Source organism: Delphinus delphis, chromosome 14 (genome assembly GCF_949987515.2).
Source record: "Delphinus delphis chromosome 14, mDelDel1.2, whole genome shotgun sequence".
Lineage (NCBI taxonomy): Eukaryota > Metazoa > Chordata > Mammalia > Artiodactyla > Delphinidae > Delphinus > Delphinus delphis.
This window is the reverse complement of record NC_082696.1, coordinates 19038934-19063070: the sequence shown is the minus strand read 5'-3', so window position 1 is coordinate 19063070 and position 24137 is coordinate 19038934. Positions and strand designations below refer to the sequence as shown.

The following is a 24137-nucleotide window of genomic DNA, read 5'->3' as shown; positions in this document are numbered from 1 at the left end:
AAAAGAAAATAGCTTTATAAGGCATTGTATCAGTCAATGCCTTATAAATGAGTTATAACTTTTATGTATTAAATGTAAATGAATAATAATAAAAGTAAATAATAAAATTTCTTAAGAATAACACTTGGAGGGTGTCAGACAGCCAAGGGAAAGTAAATGTTGAATAGTTGAGCATTAGTTAACTACATAGTTTAGCTTTATGTTTTTTAAGTTTTAATATTATTCTTTAAAGTTTCATGGTACGGAAAACCTAATAACCATGCTAAGATTTAAAGAAGACTTTGTGATGAGCTATTTCCTCCTTTAGTGAACTTATCTTTTACTCTATTTTATTAATAATAAATTTATTTGGTGTTTCCAGAAGGTAAAACTCCAAAGATTCTTAGTTTCTGTATTAAATCATCATTAGTTGCAACAAGAGCACCCTAAGAAAGGAGGCAACTAATTTCTGAGACTTTCAATATTAGGAAGCAAGGGGTTTTACCTGAGCTCAGGCTGTGATATTGTGCAGAGTGATGCATTTGTTGGGCTCATCCTCTCTAAAGTTCATTCTAATTATCAGAGGGAAATTTCATGCACAGAAATTTATCATCATCATAGATCTTCATCTTTCTTTGTTAAATAATTCTTCTTATAGTGGAATTAGCACTCCTAGAATGATGACCTCAGATGAAAGTTCTTGCCACTTTTCTATCCAACCTCATGATAGTAAATTGGAAGAACCTAGTTAGCTCTGTTTCTCCCAGACCTGTTGTTCCTCTCTGGAAGAAAGTTAACTCCATAATGATTCTACTAGAACATTACATATGTTTCTGAAGTTAGAAAAGTTAAACACTATCTACTCCTCTAAGTGCCTATTTAATCAATTAAGACTTGGGGACTGAGAGGACAGCACACATTTCATGAATGAATTTGTCTCCACTGTCCCAGAATGTGATAGTATTAAAGTAGATTTCATGACTGATTTTCTCTCACTTATATTTCTTTTTTTGTGTGTATAATTCTCAATAATAACCTAGAATTCTATTTTATGTGGTAGAAGGGGTGGTGGTAAAAGGGGTGGTGTCCCCAAAATTAGGAGCCCCGGGTTTTGATAAGATACCACCACTAACTTTGTGATTTTGGGTAGGTTTATTCACTTTTTTGGACCTCACTTGTAAAATGAAGGTCATAGACTAGATAACGTCTAATGTTCCCTAAGTTCTAATATATTATATATATATGTATATATATATAGTGTTTTATATAATATAATTATTACAATATTTTATATAATATAATATGCATAATATATACTATTATACAAATAAATATATAATACTTATATATTTAACTATTTCATTAAAATTACATATGTATGTAATTTTTAAATGAAATGTAGAAAGTACACACTGTCACTTAAGTACACACTGTCACAGGCTGTAACGGGGCAGTAATACATGCCTCCCAAATTCCTCTTGTACTTTAAATCCAACATAATCACATTCCAGTGGGACAAAGAGTTTATCAGGCAGACTAATCATGTATTTACTGCTTGAATTGGTCAACAATTACTCATGAGTCATCCAACAAGAGTTACTGAGTTGAAACAGGCACTGTGCTGGACAAAGGTGTTACAGACACAGCCCTTACTTTCACCAGGTACACACACTAATGGAGTATACAGACATTAAGCAAATAACCACACTAGTAACTGCATGATTACACATTTATCCATATCTCACCGTAAGTGCTATAAAGGGAATAAATGGAGTTTATTGTCATTGTGATGAGGGAGCCAAGGTAGGGCCACTTTCTATAGGATGATTGGGGAAAACCTCTATGAGTAAGAGCTAGAACTGAAGGGCTGAAACCTGAATGATTAATAGAAGTCAGTCTGGCAAAGGCAGAGGGAAGCAAATGAGTGGAGCCTTTGAGCAAGGAAAGAGCTTTACACATTTGAAAATGAAAAGGAGTCCGTTGTGGCTGCAAAAGTGAGCTGGCAAAGTGACAAGAAGCGAGGCCAGCCTGGCAGGGAAGCTGGGGGTCATGTGAGACCTTTCAGGCCGTGAAAGACTTTTGGATTAAATCCTAAGGGTTGGGGGGAAACCACTAAAGATATCTAAACCAGTAAATAAATTGATCCCATTATATTTAAAATAACTGTGATTTCCAGGTTTGGAGTAGATTGAAGAGGAATAAAAGTGGACCTAGGGAGACCACAAAAGTGATAAGGAGAAAGACACAGTGAAGGCTTGGATTAAAGTAATGGTAATGGATAAGTTCAACATACATTAGAGAACTGATAGATTATTAATGAGCAAGAGTAAGGAAATAAAATGGTTTCATTTTAATGGACACAAGAAATATATCTAAATTAATTTCCATTAATGACAGCTTTTTAATGTATCATACACACACACACGCATATATATATATGCATGTGTGTGTCTGTGTATGTACATGTGTGTATTTGGAATTGTCATACATTTTATTGTTTATTTCTTCCTCTTACTTTTTTTTAAACTTTTAAGACCTCTAGTTACTCCTATATTCAAATGGGTCCAGGAACAGACAGAAGAATAAGATATCGTTTGTTTTTTTTTTTTTTGCGATACGCGAGCCTCTGACTGTTGTGGCCTCTCCCGTTGCGGAGCACAGGCTCCGGACAAGCAGGCCCAGTGGCCATGGCTCACGGGCCCAGCCACTCTGCGGCATGTGGGATCTTCCCGGACCGGGGCACGAACCCGTGTCCCCTGCATCGGCAGGCGGACTCTCAACCACTGCGCCACCAGGGAAGCCCAAGATATCGTTTTAATACCCTTACTTTCTGATCCTGTAGATGCTCTCTCTCCTCTGGCCTGCACTACAGCACCGTCTGTAATCATCCCTTTGCATGTACAACTCTTCCAAAAGCCTAGGTTTATCTAGCACATGGACTGTCTTCCATTCATTTGTTTGCCCCTGAGGGCCTTGCTTTGCCTGGCACACACATATGTGCTGGAAGATATTGAACAACAAAGTGATCATGTTCATTCACAGGATGTAATACTTGTTTTTCTATGTCCCCTGGTGATGGTGAGAAAACTGGAGACTAGAGAGCTGCTTATTTGAGTTTCTACATTTCTGCTCCCATGTCTCTATAATGAATCAGAGATATTGGAAAGCTGTGATTTGGCAGCCATAGAGCTTGCAGAGTGTCATTGGAAGAGCTAAATCAACAATACCTGTGTGGTTCATCAACTTAAAACTCTTGGAATTGGAAGAAAGCCCAGAGGAAATCTAATCCTACAACGGATTCACTCTGCACTGCAATGTCATAGCTGAAGGTTATCTAAAATGCTTGATTCCAAATATTGGCCTTCTCAGAAATAATGTCTCTTTTCTTAGTTTTTATGGATGAAAACAAGTGATGATTTAATACCAAAATGGGAAACGGGACCTTGGCACATTCTTATTTTTTAAAACTAGTAATTGAATTATATATTGTATTAATAAATAGGGATAAGGAAATGTATACCGCATATAGATGAAGGGAAATTACAGTGGATGATTTCCACTCAGGTTCTTCATGAACTCTTCCTTTATATTTTATTTATATATAATATTTAACCCTAACTTTGTCATTAAATGTTCCCATCTTCCGTGTTCATCCAGTTCCTTCTTGGTGGTCCTCTTCTCAAAATGTACTGTAAAGATATTAAAAAATAGACATAAGGAATTATTCACCACTAGAGGGTGTTTGTAAATGGTCCAAGGATAACGGTGGGAAAGAACCCAGGACCTAGTGTATTGTGGAATTGACACACTCTGCCTCTGTGCGCTGCTCTACTTTACAATCCCTCATATCCATGACATCTTCAGCCCTCCAGTTGCCCACTGCTTTCAGAAAGATCTGCTAAACCAAATCAAAGTAGGATGTCAGGGTTTTAATGGGTTATCTTTCCCAGGAGGATTTTTCTTTTTAGGAGAAAGAGAAGTCACGTGTTACAAATGGTAGAATTTCAGGTATCAGTGTAGGAGGAATCCTGAGCTAGAGCAGCCCAAGTGCTTTGCTTATACTTTTAATAGCATTGTATGTAAGCCTTATTCCAAACATCCTGGCCTGAAGAGCAGATAAAATGCCCAGTGACATTTACTTGGTTATGTTCTTAGTTGGCCTGTCAGTGATTCTGCCTCGCTCACCATCGCACATAGACACAGCCTGTCACCCTTCCTTGAAGTCTCCCTGACCAGCTGACTCATCCCTACAGGCTCGTATTCAAACATCTGGTGCCCCTACAGCATGTCAAATAGGACTATGGGCTCTGGACTCTAATTGCCAGGCCTGAGTTTCCTTCTCTCTCATTTACTGTGTGAGGAAACATAAGCAACCTTTCCAAACCTCAGTTTTATCATGTGGAAATGCCCTGTTGTGGGTTTCTGAGGACAAAAGGATATAATGGTTGTAAATGGCTTCTTCTGGTGCCTAGCACACAGAGCTCAAGAAATGTTAGCTAAATAAATAACAAACTCTCATATGCTAATATTTATATTTATTAAATCATTTAATTCTTACAACAACTCTAAGAGGTGCTTTCCATTATTATTTTCATTGTACAGATGAACCAAAGCACGGTGAGGTTAACTGACTTAACAAAAGTCCCATGGCTTAATACGTTGGGGAGTCAGAATTTGAGCCCAGGGCCCTCTGGTTCCAGAGTACCTGCTTTTTACCATTCTGCAATGCTACCTCTCCTATAAATAAATGATATTACTTCAAGAGCATTGGCAAAGCCACTGGAAAAGTCCTCTGTATAGCCTCAGTCCAGGTGAAACACAGGTCAAACTAAGGCGCTAGAATGCAAAGTGGTGTGGAATGAGCCTTTCCCACCATGGTACAGAAAACCGGGGCTAGCCTTACAGCCTGATAATAAGAGCCCTCAGATATCATCCAGTGCCACCCCTTTGCTTTATAGATAAAGAAACTGGAACCCAGGGTAGTCCAGGTATTTGCACATAGTCATAGTTAGACCGAGGCAGAACTGGTTAGGTTTCACAGGCACAGATCCAAGGACCTTTTAATTCACTACATTTCCTGCACGAGGCTCTCATGTCCTTTGAATTAAAGACAATTTTTCCTTCATAGTCTAATTTCCTTTTGACCCAAGGTAAAACCTATTTTGACTTGGTTCAATGGAAAATTTTACTGATGATGTAAAGATACAAAGTGGGGTTAAATAGGAGGAGACCAAGGGCTTAGTAATGGGTTGGGTTAATTCCACTGAGCAAAAGGTGGCTAAAAGTAGCTACATGGCGGGGTAAGGGAACAGCTGGCTCCTGCTGAATGTCAGTCCACTGATGCTGGACAGTATGTCTCTCTATTACTTAGGGTTCACCTAACGAGCTTGTTCTGTAAGCAGCCTTGTTTTCTAATATGATGGCTGTTTCTGCAGGGCTGTGTCTTGTTCCCTGCTTTTTAGTGACTGTATACCTAAAAGTGAGTACTGGCAAAAAATGAACCTACAGGCAAGATACATTTTAAATGGTTATTCAACAAATGCTTTCTCCTCCCCTACAGTAATGTACTTGTAAAAGAATCAGATTGGGGAAGGAAAAAGCTGTTGAAAACGATTTTGCTAAGCAGGTGCTTACTCGGGGTACTGAGAATATGGAATATGTTTTGACATGAACCTCTAGATTATGGAAGAGTGCTGATTCATATTGTCCTAGAATTACCAAATGCTTACGTTGTAAGGAAGCTTAAAGATCTAGTATGAACCCCATACTTTGAACATGAGAAAAAGAAGACAGTGACAGACAACTCAAGGTCACAGCTGGTTAGAGGTAGGCAAGACTTTGCTCTCATCCTGGAATTCTTATAGTGAAATATCATATAGAGGATCAAGAATGTGTTCATCTGCAAGTAGCAGAAAACCATTCTAATTGTGGCTTTGCAGATTGGGTTTCACCTTTCTCATTCAAGAAGACATCCAGGAGCGGCCAGTGCAGGGCTAGAACGAAGTGTAGTGATGCTACTGGGTAGCTGGGCTGTTATGTTTTCTGCTCCCCCAGCCTTACGTGTGAAGGTTTCATCCTCATAGTTGACCCCTCATTGTGACAACATGGCTTCTGCACATCTAGGCCTGGGTCCACATACTGGTGTAAAGAAAGAAGGGACAAAAGACCTAAGAAGCATGCCTGGCATCTGACCTTTTCAAAAATTTCCCAGAAGCCTCACCTGGCAACTTCTGCTTAAATCTCATTGTCTCGAATTGGGTCACTTCTGCATCTCTAGCTGCAAGAGAATCTGGGAGAGTAGGTACTTTTGACTATGCACAGTCACCCTAAACAAAAATGGGTATTTTTTTATTAAGGAAGGATGGGGGAATGGATAATGCATAGAAAACTGCTAGAGTATGAAACATAAAGGATGTTGTAGGTAAGTAATTAAGGGCTATAGGCTTCAGGGTCAGACACATCTGAGTTCAAATTCTGGCTCTGACAATTTTTGGGTAAATTACTATTTTCTCAGGCCTCAGTGTTCTTTATAAATGGAGAAAATTATGGCAAAATGAGGCAACAAGGTTGTAGTGAAGTTAAACAAAGAAAATTGTAAAACAATAAGATCAGTATAAATTTTCACATTATACCACTGCTTTAGGATCTGTAACATTAGTGTTGCTTACCCTCCCTCGACCAAGTTATATTTTGATTTCTTTTACCTTCAATGAGACAGAATATTCAGGACACCAAGACACAGAAACTGGTTAATCAGATTTTATTCACCTTTATTCCCTATTAGAAATAATGCCCAAATGATACTTAGACATCTTTCACACTGCTTCTAACCCTTTACTCAAAGGGAGAGACTTCAGTGGGCCAACCATCCTGGCCTCAACCTGAAGTGCTTCCTTATCATGGAGAGGAGATGACCAGGCCTGCAACCCAGACCTTGTAGGGAATTTACATCAGAGAGGGTGTTCTGAGCCTTTTATATCTTTTCTTAGGGCAGAAACTCAGTAGAATTGAAATTTACATCTCCCAGACTAAATCTCATTGACTTTTTTTTTTTTTAAAGAAGTAATAAACAGCATTTATTACCTTGGTATATCATACTGGTCTTATTGCTGTTCAAATCTCACTGACTCTTAAAGAAAAAAAAAAGGTGGAGACTACTTCTTTAATAAATTAAGGGTACTCATATCAGATTCTGGAATTTCAAACAGGAAATCTGTATATATTAAACAGACTCTCTCAATCCAAGTAGGTAGGTATCACAGGAAATGGCACACGGTTTATGATCAACTTTGTTTAAGAACAGTAACTATAGGGAATTCCCTGGTGGTCCAGTGGTTAAGACTCCATGCTTCCACTGCAGGGGTCACAGGTTCAGTCCCTGGTCGGGAAACTAAGATCCTGCATGCCCCACTAAGTGATTATAACATTGGTATTTCTTATTTCTTATAGGAAGAAAAATTGTTACATTGTTCTTGTGAGAGGTTCATTTCCCTTCTGGCAAGTTTCCTGAATACCCCATAATAGCTATGCTTGGCATGATAGTCAGATAAAAACTGTACCCTATGTATTTTTATTTCAACGATTTTTATTACCAAAATAATACATGATTATTTAGATAAATTAGAAAACAGATAATAAAATATAAAAACATAATTATATATAATTCTTAAAAAACTTAATATTTTCTCGCATATTCTTCAAACTTTATATATATACATATATATTAAAAATTGGCTTTATATTTTACACACTATTTTAAACTTTTTTGTACTTAACAATATGGCTTTCCTTTTACGTTGAGTACAACTTTACATCACCCTAGAAAACGGTTGCATATATTCTTTATTCCATTACATAATAATTATTTAAACATCTCCTATTGTAGAAAATCGTGTTTTTTTCTTTGTTTGTTTGTTTGTTTTTTGGTTTCTGTTATATTTTCCAATTGTGTGCTGTGATAGAGATCCTTGTAACTGGAACTTGATTGACAATGAAATTATTTTCTGAAAACTAAATTTCTGAGTTAAAAAATATGAATGTAATTTAAAACATGGTTACTACAAATTTTCCACTGAAAAGGTGGAACAGTTTATACTACCATTAGCAGTATATGAGTGCTCATTTCCATGAACTCTTGCCAACACTAGGTATTATCTAAAAAGGATACTGTTGTGTGTGTGTGTTGGGGTTACTTTTTCTGAACTTGTTACTAGATACAATTTTCCCAGTTGTGATTGTATATTCAGTATCACATAGGCAGGGATAGTGGACAGGTATGATAGGGGCTGCTTCTGTGAACCTGTTTTCTCCATGTGAAAACTGAAATGGAAAATGCCACTTTTCTGCAAGAAGGATGATGTCCTTTTGTATTTTTATACCACTTACATTTTGCCTTCTCTTAACTTCTTTTTCCATATCATAAAGAACTTGAGTTAGAGAAACAAGCTGGGTTATTGCATAAAGCTCTAAAATAGATACAGTGGCTGAAACTTAAAGAAGACTCAGTGACAGAGACTCAATATAGACAAACACAGACTTTTGAATGCATTGTGTAAACACCAATAGTCCAAAAATAAAATGGAGAAGGAATTGCTTTGGGCAAGTATGACAGAAAAAGTGATCTAGGAACAACTTGGGAACAAGGTGACCATGAATGGAGAGCTGAACAGTCACAAGCTTGGGTTTTATAAATAGGAACACAGAAATAAAGGAATTTAAAGCTCTTGAGTCAATGATAAAGCCTTATGTCCAATTTTAGATTCTACAACTTTAGAGAAACATGGAGAATAAAAGTAGGCACCATCCCCTGAATTTTTCTGTGTTCCAGGAACTTTACGTTCACTAACACATATACTTCAATAATCATGACAAGTCTTTTTTTTTTTTTTTGCGTACACGGGCCTCTCACTGCTGTGGCCTCTCCCGTTGCGGAGCACAGGCTGCCGACTCGCAGGCTCAGCGGCCATGGCTCACGGGCCCAGCCGCTCCACGGCATGTGGGATCTTCCCGGACCGGGGCACGAACCCGTGTCCCCTGCATCGGCAGGTGGACTCTCAACCACTGTGCCACCAGGGAAGCCCATGACAAGTCTTTACGATGTATGTTATGACCCCCCATTTGCACAAAACCTAAAGAAAATACTTTAAGGCTATCTCCTCATCTAGGATCCAGGATTCAAACCAGGTTGATCTTCCTCCAAGGCACATCCTTTTATTTACTCAGCTATAAGGCATACCTGAAAACATGATGGGGCAAAAGAACAAAGATTAATCCTATTGCATAGAGGTGACAGTCACCTTTTGGTAAATTTCCTTCTTCCACTTGGATGCTATAACTCTACCTGCCCAAACTGGGGTAATTAAAGGTGGGGTTATGAAATTTCTGACAAAAAGGATTCTCTTCTGTTTTCTCTGATCGCCTTGTGTCAAGGAGTTCCTTCACTGACCTTGCATATAAAATCCCTTATGTGCTTCTAAGGCAGGTGATGACTCATTCACCTCTGACTGACCAGACCCATAATGCTGACTGCAGGTGTGTGGATGAAAGCAGGGAAACATAACACTTTCTACGTATTAAGTGGGAGAACCAAACAAATTAAAAGGTTGCCAGGAAAGGTTAAAATAATAGGAGTTGTTTCCCTGGGAGGAGAGAAAGCCGAACTGTGGCTTCCAGAAAGACTTTTTTAAAAAAACGAAAGAAAGAATTCAAAGGAACTGATACCTGCCTCCACTGAGAGTGAAGGGGATATGAATTTATATTTTGTTGTACAGGATTTAGATCAAAAAGAAGAATTACCTGATAGTGATGATTGTTGAATATTGGCAGTAGGTTTCCAGAAGGTGCTGTGAAATCAATTTCCATCAACATAGTTCTTTCAAAAATGGGATATTATCTTATTTGTCCAGGATGTCCCAGGAGGCAGAATGATCAGTTTTCAGGACCTCGGATAGGGACTGGCCCATAACACAAGGGGTATATCATCATCCAGGGAGCCTAAGACTACCAAAGAATACCAATAAAGGGATATAAGCATGAAATAAGGCAGAGATTAAGGGAGTCTAGAGCACAAGACTAGTGAATCTTTGAAAGTAATACTGTTCCTTCTTTAAGAAAAGTGAAGAAATATCTACGTATTTTCCGTGTATAAATGTTTCCCCTCATATAACTGAGGTGTACATATGTAGGGATGAGATATGTTGAATGCTGTTGTTTTACCAAGGTAATTCATGAAAATGCAATAACAGGATTTGGACTTCTTTCAACATAATGGCTGAAGTGTTATTTTAGCCACCAAATGGAGTTCAGATTGTTTCTTAAATATATCTTCAACATTTTAAGAGTAGAAGAAAAAACAATCAATATAAAGACTAGCCTTAAGTGCCTTCTTTTTGCTATGATGACGGTTCATACAGGTGATTATGAAACGCAAGACAATTTTATTTCATAGCTTGTTTGCTCAGTGTAACTTACCTACCAAATCACTACAAACCAATCTTTTATGAATGAATATCTGTTAATATGGTCTGATAATAATCATATCTAACTTCTTCAAAAAATCATATGTAGCTTAGAAAATTGAGTTTTAGCCATTGTCTTTTATCTCTTGAGATAGTTCTAATTTTTACTCCTATTTTCAGTACCTTTATTAACTTTGCCCTTGTACAATGTCCACTTCTATTATGTTTAAATACTTTTATTATTCAAACTATAGGGATTTCTTTGTAAACCCCATGTTTTCTCTCATTAGTCTTCCCATAAGTTCTGTTTAAAAGCTTGTTTTATAGAATATCTTGATGTACTCTATGTAAATCTTTTTCTCATATGTTTCAATATATTTCAATTTTATATTTTATGGGCTTTGTCAGATGCCACTCTTACATCTCTCTAGGTTTTAGGCAACATCATAACAGTGATAAAGTTATAAAATCTGTTACAACACAGCAACATATAGCACATTTCCATGTTGCAATCCTATAGTGGTATGCCAGATACTTCACTAGAGATTTGCTATACAGCGTGGCATTCTACAAACCATGAACCTTCTGCTCCAATGGAACTTCTCTAGTCATTGCCTCTAAAAATACCTTTTGTGGGTTCTCATTCACTTCCATTTACCCTGAAAGCCAATCCCTTGCTTACATTCTTCAAGAACTCATTCCTACTTTTCCCAAGAGGTATTCTCTGATCATCCTTGCTCTCTCATTCTGAAATTTAGTATTATGGTATTTTTCATTTCCCATGTAGCATATACAGCTTAGTATTGTTGCTGTATTTTGTGTCTTTGTGTCATGCCTTCATAGGTGTATTATAAGTCCATGTAGGAGGCAGTATAAAATGGTGGTTATGAACAGGAACTTCTGAGTTAGATGTTGAATCCTATATTCATCACTATTTGATCTTAGGCAAGTTACATAACCTCTTAGAGCTTCCACATCCCCAGCAGAGAGTTATAACTTCTATATGGAGTTGTAATGAAAAAATGAAGTGCCTAGGTATTTAGCACAGTGCCAGAGACATAGCAAATATTCATCAAATTGAAGGCAAAGTCAATGCCCGATAATTCTGGGCAATTCTTTAAAGAGCAGAGCCTAGGGATTTTTTCCAAGTTGAGAGCTCAATAATCTATTTGGAAATTGAATAAAAATATGCAGCTTGCTACCAGACCTGAGTGTTAACATTTACATAGTACTTTTAAGAGTTTTATTATGTCAGTTCTTTATATATTCAAAACTCCTTCCAGGGTTACACAGAGAAGTATCTAAATAAATTCCTTACTACCAGGAAAGGCAGAGGAGGTCTGGGTGGTCAGATGGAAAAGGGAGGGGAGACAGAGGGTAGGTTCCATGCTGAGTGTTTTATTTTAAGTCTGGCATCGTTTGATCATGACCAAGGAGTCAGGCAAAGAATACATGTCCTCTAGTTTTCTTTCTAGCTGTGGAAAATCTGTTTATATTTTAAGATCCAGAATAAAAGCACTTTCTTTTTTTCCCAGATTTTTGAGGTATAATTGACAGACAAAATAGTGTATGTTTAAGGTGTGCAATGTGGTAGTTTGGTCTCTCTCTCTCTCTATATATATATACACATTGTGAAATGATTACCAGTGTCAAGTTAATTTATACATCCATTAACTCATATAGTTACCTCTTTTGTTGTTTTTCTGAGAACATTTAAGATCTACTCTCAGCAAATTTCAAATATACAATATATATTATTAGCTGTAGATTATTATATATGATATATATATTATATATATATAATTACCTGTATAGTTACCATATTGTACATTAGATCCCCAGAACTTACCCATCTTATAACTGAGATTTTGCATTCTTTGACCAACATCTCCCCAGTTTCTCCATTCCCCCACTTCTAGTAACCACTGTTCTACTTTCTGGCTCTATGAGCTGACTTTTTTAGATTTCAGATATAACAGATATCATACAGTATTTGTTTCTCTATGTCTGGCTTATTTCACTTAGCGTAATGTCCTCCAGGTTTACCCATGTTATTGCAAATGGTGGCCTTACCTTCATTTTTACAACAAATATTCCATTTTATGGCTAATATTCCATATTTTATGGATAATATTCTATGGATAATATTCCATTCCATATATATGTATATAATATATATATGGAATATAACACTTATTACATTTTCTTTATCCATTCACCCATCAATGGACGTTTAAGTTATTTCCATATCTTGGCTATTTGAGATACTGATTACATTTCCTTTGGATATACACCTAGTAGAGGGATTACTGAATCATATGATAGTTCCATTTTAAAATTTTGGAGAACTTCATATCGTTTCCCATAATGGCTGTACCAATTTACATTCCTGCCAACTACACAAGGATTCCTTTTTCTCCACACCTTCCATACCACAGGTACTTTCTTTAGGCAGCTCTTCCTGATTCCTAACCCATAGCATCTCTATTAGATATTTACATTTGAGTTAGTCATGTCATTGCTACTAAATGAAAGTAACATGGTTTTAAGCTTCCTAGAGGTGATTTTCTTCCTTTTTTGTATAGTATTTGTATGTAGTACTATCATCAACATAATGAGTACAAATAAGATAAAATTTATGAATGCAATGTTTAAAATATAAAGATTTATGAAAGTACAAGTCATTCTTATATTAGAGTTACTTTTGTAGAAATATGTATGCTAGTTTGGAGTCTCATAGGCTTCATAAGAGAAATGAGCAGTTTAAACATGGTCTACCACATCATACTCATCTCTCAATCAATTTGTATAATGAAGAATTGCTCCAAACAGGAAAATATGAATAAAGTAATTGAAACAAGTATTTCACAGAACGAATTGACCTATGCTGACATTTTCAAAAAAAATTATGAAAACATACGTGTTTAGTTGCTTGTTGCTGTTAAGAGAAACAAATAGTAACTTAGGAATCAGGTAGACTGTTCCAGTTCTAACACAAACAAGCTTCATGCCTATTGGCGAGCCACTTCACTTGGCCCAATTTCCTTGCTGTAACCTGAAGGGTTTGCACAGAGTATGTCTAAGGCCTTTACTAGATTTAAAACACAAGGATTTTCTTATTCAAATGCATAGAATATTTTTGCTCCTTTAGTCTGCATATATTTTGATAAAAGAGTAAAATCTTCTTCTGTGATTGTAGTCCATAGGTGGCACCTTAGCAATAAAGTTGTTCCCCTTGTAACACCATCTTATGATGCCTTTTCAGTGCCTTTTGCTGAAAGAGTTGGCTGGTGATGTCTTTGTACCTTATAGATTCCTGAACCTGCATTTATTATTGTAAGCAACATCTGATTTCCTTCCTCGTGCCCTCTTCTGCAGGCAGATGAGCCATTCACTTACCAGCTGCAGTCTTCCCCCTTATAATCAGTCAATGCCTCTTGTCTGAGCCACGATGTGTGACCACAGTCCATAGAGCTGAGGATTTTGTCATGTGTTAAATCTTCCATTCACTGGAGTGTATTAAGCCACTGAAGATGGTTAACTGAAGAGGCAAAAACATTAATTTGGTAATTTAATCTTATGAAACAGGAAACGAGAACTCTTTTTTTTTCAAAAATACAGGAAAATCTTATCAAGTTTCATAACAAAGTCTGTGAAACTTTTATAGATATTGAGATTTAAAACTTTTATAGATATTGAGATTTATAGCTGGTTCTTGTCTGCATATTCCGGCCTGGCCAGGTGCTCCATTTGCTTTGCTTACTCACTCTTAATGGAGATGTTGCAGGACTTGCTATCACCATGAGTGTCTGCTCTTAACCTGGCAGCCAGCTGAAGCAAGCCCTCAGATGAACACGTCTCATTGTGCTGGCTGACCTCCTACCCCAATGTTCTGACTTCTCCCACGTTGCTAAAATCTGGAACAACCACTAGTAATCATGGTTGTAAAATAGGGCAGCCGTCCCTCATTTCTCAAAACCTGTTTCACTGTGGACACCCTAGTTATATAGTTTTCCATTATTTTCACAGAGTTGATAGTTTGATTACATTTGATTATTCACTTTAGTCCATCCAGATCTTCCTTCAGTCCCAGTTATATTTACAAATTATTTGGCAAGTCTATCCTCTTCATTCCCTGTGACTAATGAGTCCTTTTCCTAGCTTGTTACTGCTGCTGCTGCCAGGTTGTCTTGAACATCTGCTGATTGTTTCTGAACAGGGAATTACGGGGAGAGCGGAATGGATGCTTTCAAAGAGCTGGCTGCCCAGGAAGGCCTCTGCATCGCCCATTCAGACAAAATCTACAGCAATGCTGGGGAGAAGAGCTTTGACCGACTCCTGCGCAAGCTCCGAGAGCGGCTTCCCAAGGCCAGAGTGGTGGTTTGCTTCTGCGAAGGCATGACCGTCAGAGGCCTCCTGAGTGCCATGCGGCGCCTGGGAGTCGTGGGCGAGTTCTCCCTCATAGGAAGGTAAATCTCAATCTCTCTCTTTCTCTCTCTCTCTTCCTCTCTTTCACACACACACACACACACACGCACACACTTTGGCGCACATATACTTGCTCTCACAAAACTGGACTTCCTGATTCCAAAGCGAGTGAAATGTGCATTCCTTCTGGATCTCACTGAGAGTGGGGCTATTTCTATTTTCATGATAGACAAGAGCAGAGCAGTCGATGACAAGATGATGAGACTATTTCAGAAAAGGTGGGAAGTTTTTGCTAGAATGTTTTGTCATGGCGAATTATTCTTTTCATTTGCTTCCCCCCTTACACCCCTCCTCCTCCCAAAACCACATGAATGCTTTTCTCTTCATATTCCTAAGCATAGATATCTTAATGAGGTGTTGGTGGATGGAAAGTAGTAGTGAAGATGGAAATACACATTAAGATCTGAAATTTAAAGGGCTAGTTGAGTGCAGGTGAAGACATGCCGCTGAACTCTGGTACTTGATAATATAATATCTTACACTTATGGGATGGCTAATAGTGATGTTTTCAGCATGTAATTTCTGGAATTGCAGGTGGTGGGTTCCAAAGTCTATGTTCTTTCTAAATCATATGTACTTGTGCTGGAATGGAGATTTTCAGTATCATTGTATTTTTCATAGGGTTTTTGACCTAATGGGTATCTTGTTTGATTTACCATCTTCTAATACTACAGAAAGGAACTGATCAATTTTTCCAAGGAACCTACTAAGTTTACTTGAATGAAAGCTTCCACTGATCTCTGGCTCTGTCACACTCATCTTCCAGATCTCTTTTTCTTCTCCATCTTCTCTTTTGGCCAGAGTACAATCTTTTCTCACCTTTTGAAGTACCTTAACCAGTGACCCTTTTCTCTAGGAAACTGGGCAGTGGTGGTATGGATATCCTCCCTGGACCTTACCCTTCTGGCATTGCACTTGTGATAATGACTGCAATGCTAATAAAATTAATCTCACCTTCATCTGGAACTAGAGGTACAGGACCTATCAAAAACTTTTGAGTAAAAGGTAGGATAGAAATACAGCTAAATGAATAAAGAAACAGAGAAATGATCTCTAGGCATGAGGAAGTGTGAAGTCAAGGGCAAAGTATAATTCAAGACTAAGAAAATTATTGAATTTGGGTGAAATTGGCACACTGCCATAAAATGTCTTTTTGGCTTCTTCAACATGATGCAGTTGTGTGAGGCCATTTAAGAAAGCATCTCTAAAGAAAGAGTATTTAAAGAAGGAATGTTACTTCCTTCATTAGTGAAAAAGGATGTAAGCAGCATTGTTGAAGTGTTACATGGAATAAGGTTCTTAATATATGCATCAGGACAGGTGGCATATAGATATTCAATCTTTTAACTGATTTTGTAAAAATGACTGCTTTTATGAAGGGTGCTTGTTTTAAAAAATAATCTCATGTTTACCATTTTCAAAAGAAAAAAAGTCTGTTTTGCAGGTTTCCTTCTGTTTAATATCCCCAAAGAGAGGCTAGCTACCTAGATTCTGGAAATCTTGAACAGATGTAGCAAATATGTGAGCTTTGGGGTATAAAGACTGCCTAACTGTGAAATATATTATACAAAATACTGCAGTGAGTAATTGGAGTGTAAAGAACTCATTCTATTCTCATTATTTAAAAGCTTGTCAAGAATAATAATGTAAAGTTATCTCTCTGGCTCTTGCTTACCTGCTAATAACGCAGCTGAGTCCCTCCAGGTATTTCTGAGTCTCACATGTGGTTGTTCGTGGTGATATCACTTCCTTTACTCCTCTCTTTCTCTACCTCATATCTTCTGGGTTCTACTGATGTATCCTGGAGATACTATCATCACAACAAACACCTGTGCTCCTGAGGACGCTGCTCCCTGTACCAATGGTCACTGCCAATAAAGCATGGAGCCCTGGAGATGTCAAAGCTATGCCATGCAGTGCTTCTCTGACTTTCTGGGCTATATTCCATGAGGGTCTATCAAAATGATATTGGCTTTTTTTTTTTTTTTTTTGCGGTATGCGGGCCTCTCACTGTTGGCGGCCTCTCCCGTTGCGGAGCACGGGCTCCGGACGCGCAGGCTCAGCAGCCATGGCTCACGGGACCAGCCGCTCCGCTGCACGTGGGATCCTCCCGGACCGGGGCACGAACCCGCGTCCCCTGCATCAGCAGGCGGACTCCCAACCACTGCGCCACCAGGGAAGCCCGATATTGGCTTTTACTCTCATATCTTAGAGGATTTTGTGGAAAACAGCCTTTTTTTTCATTCTTTTTTCACAGCTCTCTCCCTTCCCTGGGAGAGATATGAGTCCAGAGGGAGCTGAGCTGGCAATAAAGACAAGTAGTAACACTACAGCATACCTAGTATCAGCTTTTCCTTCAGATGCTTTATTCTCCTACTTCCTGTGGGATGAATTCTAACCCAAGCACTCCTCTGTTCCTCATGCCAATGGACATTTGGTGAGCTTGGTTCCCTAATTTCAGCAGACGTGTCCAGAAGGGTTCCAGTTTAACACCAAGTTGCAACTTCTAGCTACATTTGTAATGCTGTCAAATATATCTCCTTCCTATTTAAAGGACGTTCAATTTACCAAATGATAAAATCCTTTGAGGTCAGGAGCCATTGTTTAGTTTCTTTCAGAATACGTGGCATGATTCTGGATGCTGCCAGATTCACAAGAGGGCATTGTGTAGATGGTGATGGACCTCTTTTCACAGAGGTGAAGATAAGTAAATCATGGTGTAGATTGCAGCAAGAGACATTTAGTTAAGAAAAAAATTAGAAATTCCTGAATGGAGGTTTGTACTCCTTTGCCTCCTGTGACTCCTCTTTTCTCTTACACTTCACATCCAACATAGAAGGAAATGTTGTTGGGGCTACAATCAAAACATATACAGACTTTGACAGCTTAATGCCTTTCTTGCCGCTACCATCCTACTCCAAGCCAACATCATCTCTCACTTGGGTTATGGCAATAACCTCCTAATTGATCCTTGTCTTGCCCTTCCCCACCAGTTATTCTTAAGGAAAATGGATCTTTTAAAAATTTAAGTCAGGTAATGTCTTTTAACCTTACACACTCAATACCTGAAAATGGCTTTCCATTTTTCTTATGACAAAGTCCTTGCAATGGCCTTCAAAGTCCCACATTCTGTCATTGGGACTGAGTTTTTTACAATGGAGTAATAAACTAGAATGACAGAAATAGAATTTTTAAATAGAAAATTCTCCAAGATATTAAAAATATCCTATATTTAATGAATGTATGTAATGGAAAAACAAAACAAAACATGAGCTAAGAGTTCTTCAACTCTTCCACAAAGTAATCATGTGATCTTAAGTCATGTTTTGTCTCCGAGTCTATTTTTTTTTCTATAAAAATTAATGACTTGGCTCCAGATCATCTTTAAATATTTTTCCAGTCCTAGAATTTATAATATATTAAGACCATATGACTGAACCATGTTCAAAGGAATGTATTTATAGATTCATTTTTTCTGAAGTTATTCATGAATTTGGATTAATCAGTTTACACATTTCATGAGTCTCCTTGTTAAAACAAGGAGAATTCATTGAATACAACTACTCAGAATTAGTGTCTTAATCTGTGGTCATGCAATGTAGCCAGCATATCCACATGAAAATCAAACCTTTGACTCTGAACAAACTGGAATAATATTCTCACCAAGTAAGTTAATTAACCATAGTCAAGTTAATCATCACACAGAAGAACCATTCTTTCTTGTTTCTATGAAACTGCCTCTTTCGAGATCCTTCTCAAAATTGGGCGCAGCATATCTATAATTATATTTTCCTTATGATGGTGATGATGATGATAACATTTATTTAGGACTTAATGTATGCCAGGCGCTGTTCTAAGCACTTTTTATTCATAAACTCATTTAATCGTCGTAAAAATATGATGAGATAGGTGCTAATATTATTTCTGTTTTAATGTATGGAGATGTAAAGAACTTGTCAAAAAGTGTCACAGTTGGGATTTGAAGGCAATGTGACTTCAGATTTCATGCTCTTATTCACTAAGTTATATTGTGTGTGCCAAGCTATGATTGTTTTGTTTCAGAGATACTGTCTTTACCCTTAGTTTTCTTTCAGTTTGCTGTCTCTTCTAGAGATTTATTTCATTGTTTAGACCCACATTCTTTGGAAAAATAAACTGAGGTACGTTCATGAGAAAATTATTTTACATTTCTAATTATTCTCTACATATATGCATCCTTTTCATTTCTCTCTTAGTATTAAATGTTTTATATGATATTTCAGTAAAGGGGCCAATTCTTTTCAAGCTCATTATTTTTATTTTAACACGAGACTCCACAATATCATTCTCTATCTGCATACAGTCTATATCTGTGGAACTATACCTATGTAAAAGCTAATTTGGAATAAGTGGGTGATATTTCTCTGAAATCCTCAGTAATAACTATTACAATTCTAAATATTAACTGATGGATTTGTTCTAATTCCTATATTGCTCTTTTATTTGAAGAAAGTGAAAATAAGCATGGTTTACATGTGTAAACACCTAATAGCTACGATTTATTGAAGTTTTGGAATGTACTAGGTTAATAATATATGATATCTCCAGTCCTAACAACAACTCTGAAAGGTTGATTTGGAAGGTAAAGAAGTTAAACAATTACCCCAAATTCCTAAATTAATCAGTGGTGAAGACAAAGTCAAACTTCCTACTATACCATAGCATCATGCGGATATGTAAATATCGAATTGTAACTTCCTCAATGATAGGAACCACGTTTTATATACTTTTTATTTTCTTATCATGCCAAGTGAAGTGTTTTGATGTGTTAATTATTTAATAACTATGTCAGAAAGCTTGGAGTGTCATAGTGAGAGCAGGTAGCTTCATTGTGTGACCCTGAGTTCCCTTTCATTTTCCAGGATCAGTAAGTTTTACCTAGTGTGGTAAGGGTTGATGTTCTTCAATCAGCCTCTATTTCTAGAATTTTTCTGTAAAATTGGGACTAATATTTGCTTACCCGTCAGGTTGTTGTTTTTGTCTAATCACAAAATGCTTACTTGTCTGTTAAACCAAAGCTAAGCGTCAATATTGGGTCCCTTAAAGACACACTGTTTTCTGAGGGCGAGTGAGAGCTTTCTGGCTTTAGTCCTGTGCCTAGTGTTGGCATTATCCTGGGCCTTTACCCTGCCTTCCTCATCTTGGGAAGCCCTTCTACTAGGTTTACAGTCTACCTTTTCAGGAGTCTCGCTTTAGATATACTTAGGTATACCATATTTAATTATGTATTTCCTAGCCCCTTCTACTGCATTATAACATCTTATTTCTCCTGTAAGAAATAAGCATCCAATAAAGATAATTAGGTCAATAACTTTCCATCTTATCCCCTCTGTATCCTGGTCAATCAGTTTATAAGTATATGGTCCTTACATTTCAATCCCTTTTTTATTGGTGTGTGTTGTTTTACCTGTCTTCCCTCCCAACTCTGTAATCTTCTCCCCTACTAGACCCACTTTCCATTATCTGTCACTGCAGAGAAATCCCCACCCCCCATCTAAAACCTGATCCATGAATACTAACACCATGATTTATGAGTTGAAAGCACAATGAACAACTTTAGGCACATATTCAGAAAACTGATTGAAATGAAGCAGTTACTTTATCTGGAAAGAAGCTTATAGTTTCATTTTAAAACAAAGGAAGCTCTTGTTTTTTACAAGGTACATTTTGTCTTTTTCTTCCAGAACCTAAACACATATTTAGAAAAGTGACCTCTATACCCTTGAAACATAAGATGATATGCCATTGTGTTATGTTCCACATAGTTATATTTTTAATGAAAAATGAGTTGTTTTAGATCCCGTCTTTCCATTTTGGAAAAAATGGGGAAATATCTAAAGTTTGCCGCCTTCAGGCAAAATTGCAAAGGTTATATGTTTTAAATAAATGTGGACTTCCAGTGAAGTGTGACATCCCCCAAATGGATTATAATCAAGTTGCTGCCAAAGCTGATGAGCATTTTCTGACGCATAATGGTCACGACTTATAGATTCACAACCTTGCCTTCTCTAGGCTCCCAAGGGTGGAAAATGATTACTAACCTGCTGACAGACTATCGCTTCCTTAAAATACTCCTGCTCCAAAGGCAGATTAATGAGAGCTTTGTGGAAGATTACACTGTTAGAAAAAGACCGTGAGAAATGTGTGCTAAGGAAGGAGAAGGGATTTAGTTTAGAGTACTCTGGAGAATCAACATCATTTTTAGGATATCGACAGCTATTTTGAGCATAGATCTCAGCCACAGAAATGCTCAGGATTTCCACAAAATTGGGGCGGCTGATTTGCATGAAAGTTAGTAATGATTAACTCTTCCTTTATACCAACAACTATTTCCACGTTTCAGAAAATGGACACCTGAAAACTAAAAGACTACTATCATGGTCTCTACTTGCCTAGGAGGTATTAGAAACACTGAAGGAAAGGATTTGGGGTGCCTTCTGTATCTATAAGGCACTGGCTGAAATTTGAATGAATGAAAAAGGAGGTCATTATGATTTACCCAAGTTTGTGTTTGAGGCTGATTGAAGACTACAGGGAATTTATCTTAATGAATTTTCATAGTTCCTGTGACAGTCAGTTCTCAACCTGGCTGCACATCACACTCAGTAGGCGCTCTTAAAAATGTGGATTCCTGGATCTTACCCCAGGCCATTAGTAGAATTTCTTGGTGAGGGATTTGGATCTTCTTCTTTTTTTAAAAAGGACTAAAGATGAGTTAAATTTCAGAACCACTACTATGTGATGCCTACATCAGTGTTTTGCACTCAGGTGGTGTCCACTATGAACGAATTGCTTACAGGACATATTTGAAAGGGAAGATGAAGTGAAAAGTTTAACTCCACTGCCTGTCAATCCACCATTTTAGCTCCAGTTTTCTTTTTTGGGTTGTATTTTGCTTTAGTATTTCTTGCAATTTATTTATTTTTAAAATTTTCTTTTAAAAGTAAAGATACATTTGAAAGTAGTGTATAATAGTAGTAGTAGTAGTAATAGCAGTAGTAATGGTAATAGCCGTAAACACTTTGCAACTCTGCTTATTTCCTGTGTTTCTGTCTCCTCCTGATGCCCAAACTGGCCTATTGAACTGCCCCCTGAAAACACTGCCATGTCCCAATTCTCAGACTAATCAAAATGCAGAGTAAGGAGCACATACACTTGTGGCAGATTTAGCCTCTGCCATCTCCAAATCTAGGGTTGCCTGTGGCTGATCAATGAACTACTATTGTTGAGTACAATTGATCCTTGAACAACACAAGTTTGAACTGCACAGGTCTACTTTTACATGGAAATTTTTCATTAGTAAATATTACAAGTACTACGTGGTCGGTGGTTGACTGAATCTGCAGATGGGGAGGAAATGCAGATATGGAGTGCCGACTATAAGTGGATTGAACCCCACGTTGTTCAGGGGTCAACTGTAGTATTCTGTGGCATGAATATGCTTCAATTTGCTTATCCATTCTCCTATTGATGGACATTTGGGTTGTTTCCAGGTTTGACTATAATGAATAATGCAGCTATGAATATGATTTGTGTAAGTGTTTGTGTGGACACATATATTTAATTCTCTTTAGGAAATATCTAGAGTGAGATTATGGGTCACATGGTTAGTGTATATTTAACTTTATAAATTATAAGAAACTGCAGAACTACTTTCCAAAGTGGCTGTAAAATTTTGCAGTTCTACCAGCACTGTATGAGAGTTCTAATTTTTCCACATCTTCAAAATAGTACTGCCAGTCTTTTCGGCTTTCAGCTATTCTAGTGGGTGTCTAGTGGCATGTCTTTGTTGTTTTAATTTGCATTTCCTAAAGACTAATAACGTTGAAAATTTTTTTATGTACTTATTTGCCATTTTAATATCTTTTTTTGGTAAAATCTCTTGCACACATCTATGTCCATTTTATCAATTTGTTTGCCTTATTATGAAGTTATAAAAATTCTGTGTAACTTCTGGACTCAAATCATTTATAATATATATGTATAGTATATGTTTTCTCAGTATGTATCTGAAAATTTAATTTTGTTCATAGTATCTTTGAAAAATGGAACATTTAAAATTTTGAAAGTTATCAGTTTCTTTTTTTATGGTTTATGCTTTGTGTTCTATCAAAGATAGCTTTATCTACTCCAAGGTTACAAACATTTTCATAGAAGTTTTATAATTTTTACTTTTATAGCTAGGTATGATTAAATCATATATTTGGAGTTAATTTTCACATATATTGTGAGATGAGTGAATACTTTTTTTTTTTTGGACATAAGAGTATCCAGCTTTTCCAGAACTATGTATTGAAAGGATTATAATTTCCCCATTGAAGTAACCTGTCATTTAGTTGAAAGCAGTTGACTATATATGCATATACATTACTTATTTCCTATCCCTCTGCCCTATTTTAAATTAATTGAATATGTATATATAGCATTCCATTTTATCTTTACTTTTTTACTTAACTAGCTATCATGTTATTTTATGAATAGTTGATCTTGGGTTTACACTATGCTTTTTAAAGTTATTATTGTCCCCACCTTCTAAGAATATTATACCACATCACATATAGTATAAGAACTTTGTAGCAATATATATACATTTCTCCCTCCTGACCTGTGTTCTCTTGTCATGATATATTTTACTTCTAATTCTATTCCAAAATTCAAAATACATTGTTATTACTTTTGCTAGAGTGGTCAATTAGCTATCCAAGAAATCAAAAGTGAGAAATATTATCTTCTATATTACCAGTATAATTACTCTCTGTGATCTTCTTCATTCCTTGTGTAGATCCATATTTTCTATGGATTATTTTCCTTTTGCCTGAAGAATTTCCTTTAACATTACTTGAGGAGCTGGTCTGCTGAGATAAATTCTCTCCACTTTTTTTGTCTACGAATGTTTTCATTTTGCCTTAATTAAAAAAATTTTTTTCTGGTATAGAAATCTAGGTTGATTGTTGTTTTTACTCCCAATGCTTTAGAAATATTATTCAAATATATTTCTGACTTACATAGGTTCTGATGAGACATCTGCTGTAATTCTTTTGCTCCTCTACTGTGTATTTCTGTTATTCTTTTAAGTATGTCTCTTTATCACTAGTTTTCAGCAATTTGAGTATGATAATCCTTGATGTGTTTTTTGTCATATTTGTTTGACTTGGGGTTCATTGAACTTCTTAG

At 36.8% G+C, this 24137-nt stretch overlaps 1 protein-coding gene across 2 annotated transcripts in view; it reads left to right on the top strand.

The window, feature by feature from the left end:
• The window catches only part of GRM1 (glutamate metabotropic receptor 1), a 360108-nt gene that overhangs the window by 100889 nt on the left and 235082 nt on the right, over positions 1 to 24137 (top strand). For both annotated transcript variants that reach the window (XM_060030499.1, XM_060030500.1), the window contains exon 2: positions 14656 to 14905. In XM_060030499.1, the coding sequence (XP_059886482.1) occupies positions 14656 to 14905 (250 nt within the window). The remainder of the gene's footprint in view (positions 1 to 14655; positions 14906 to 24137) is intronic.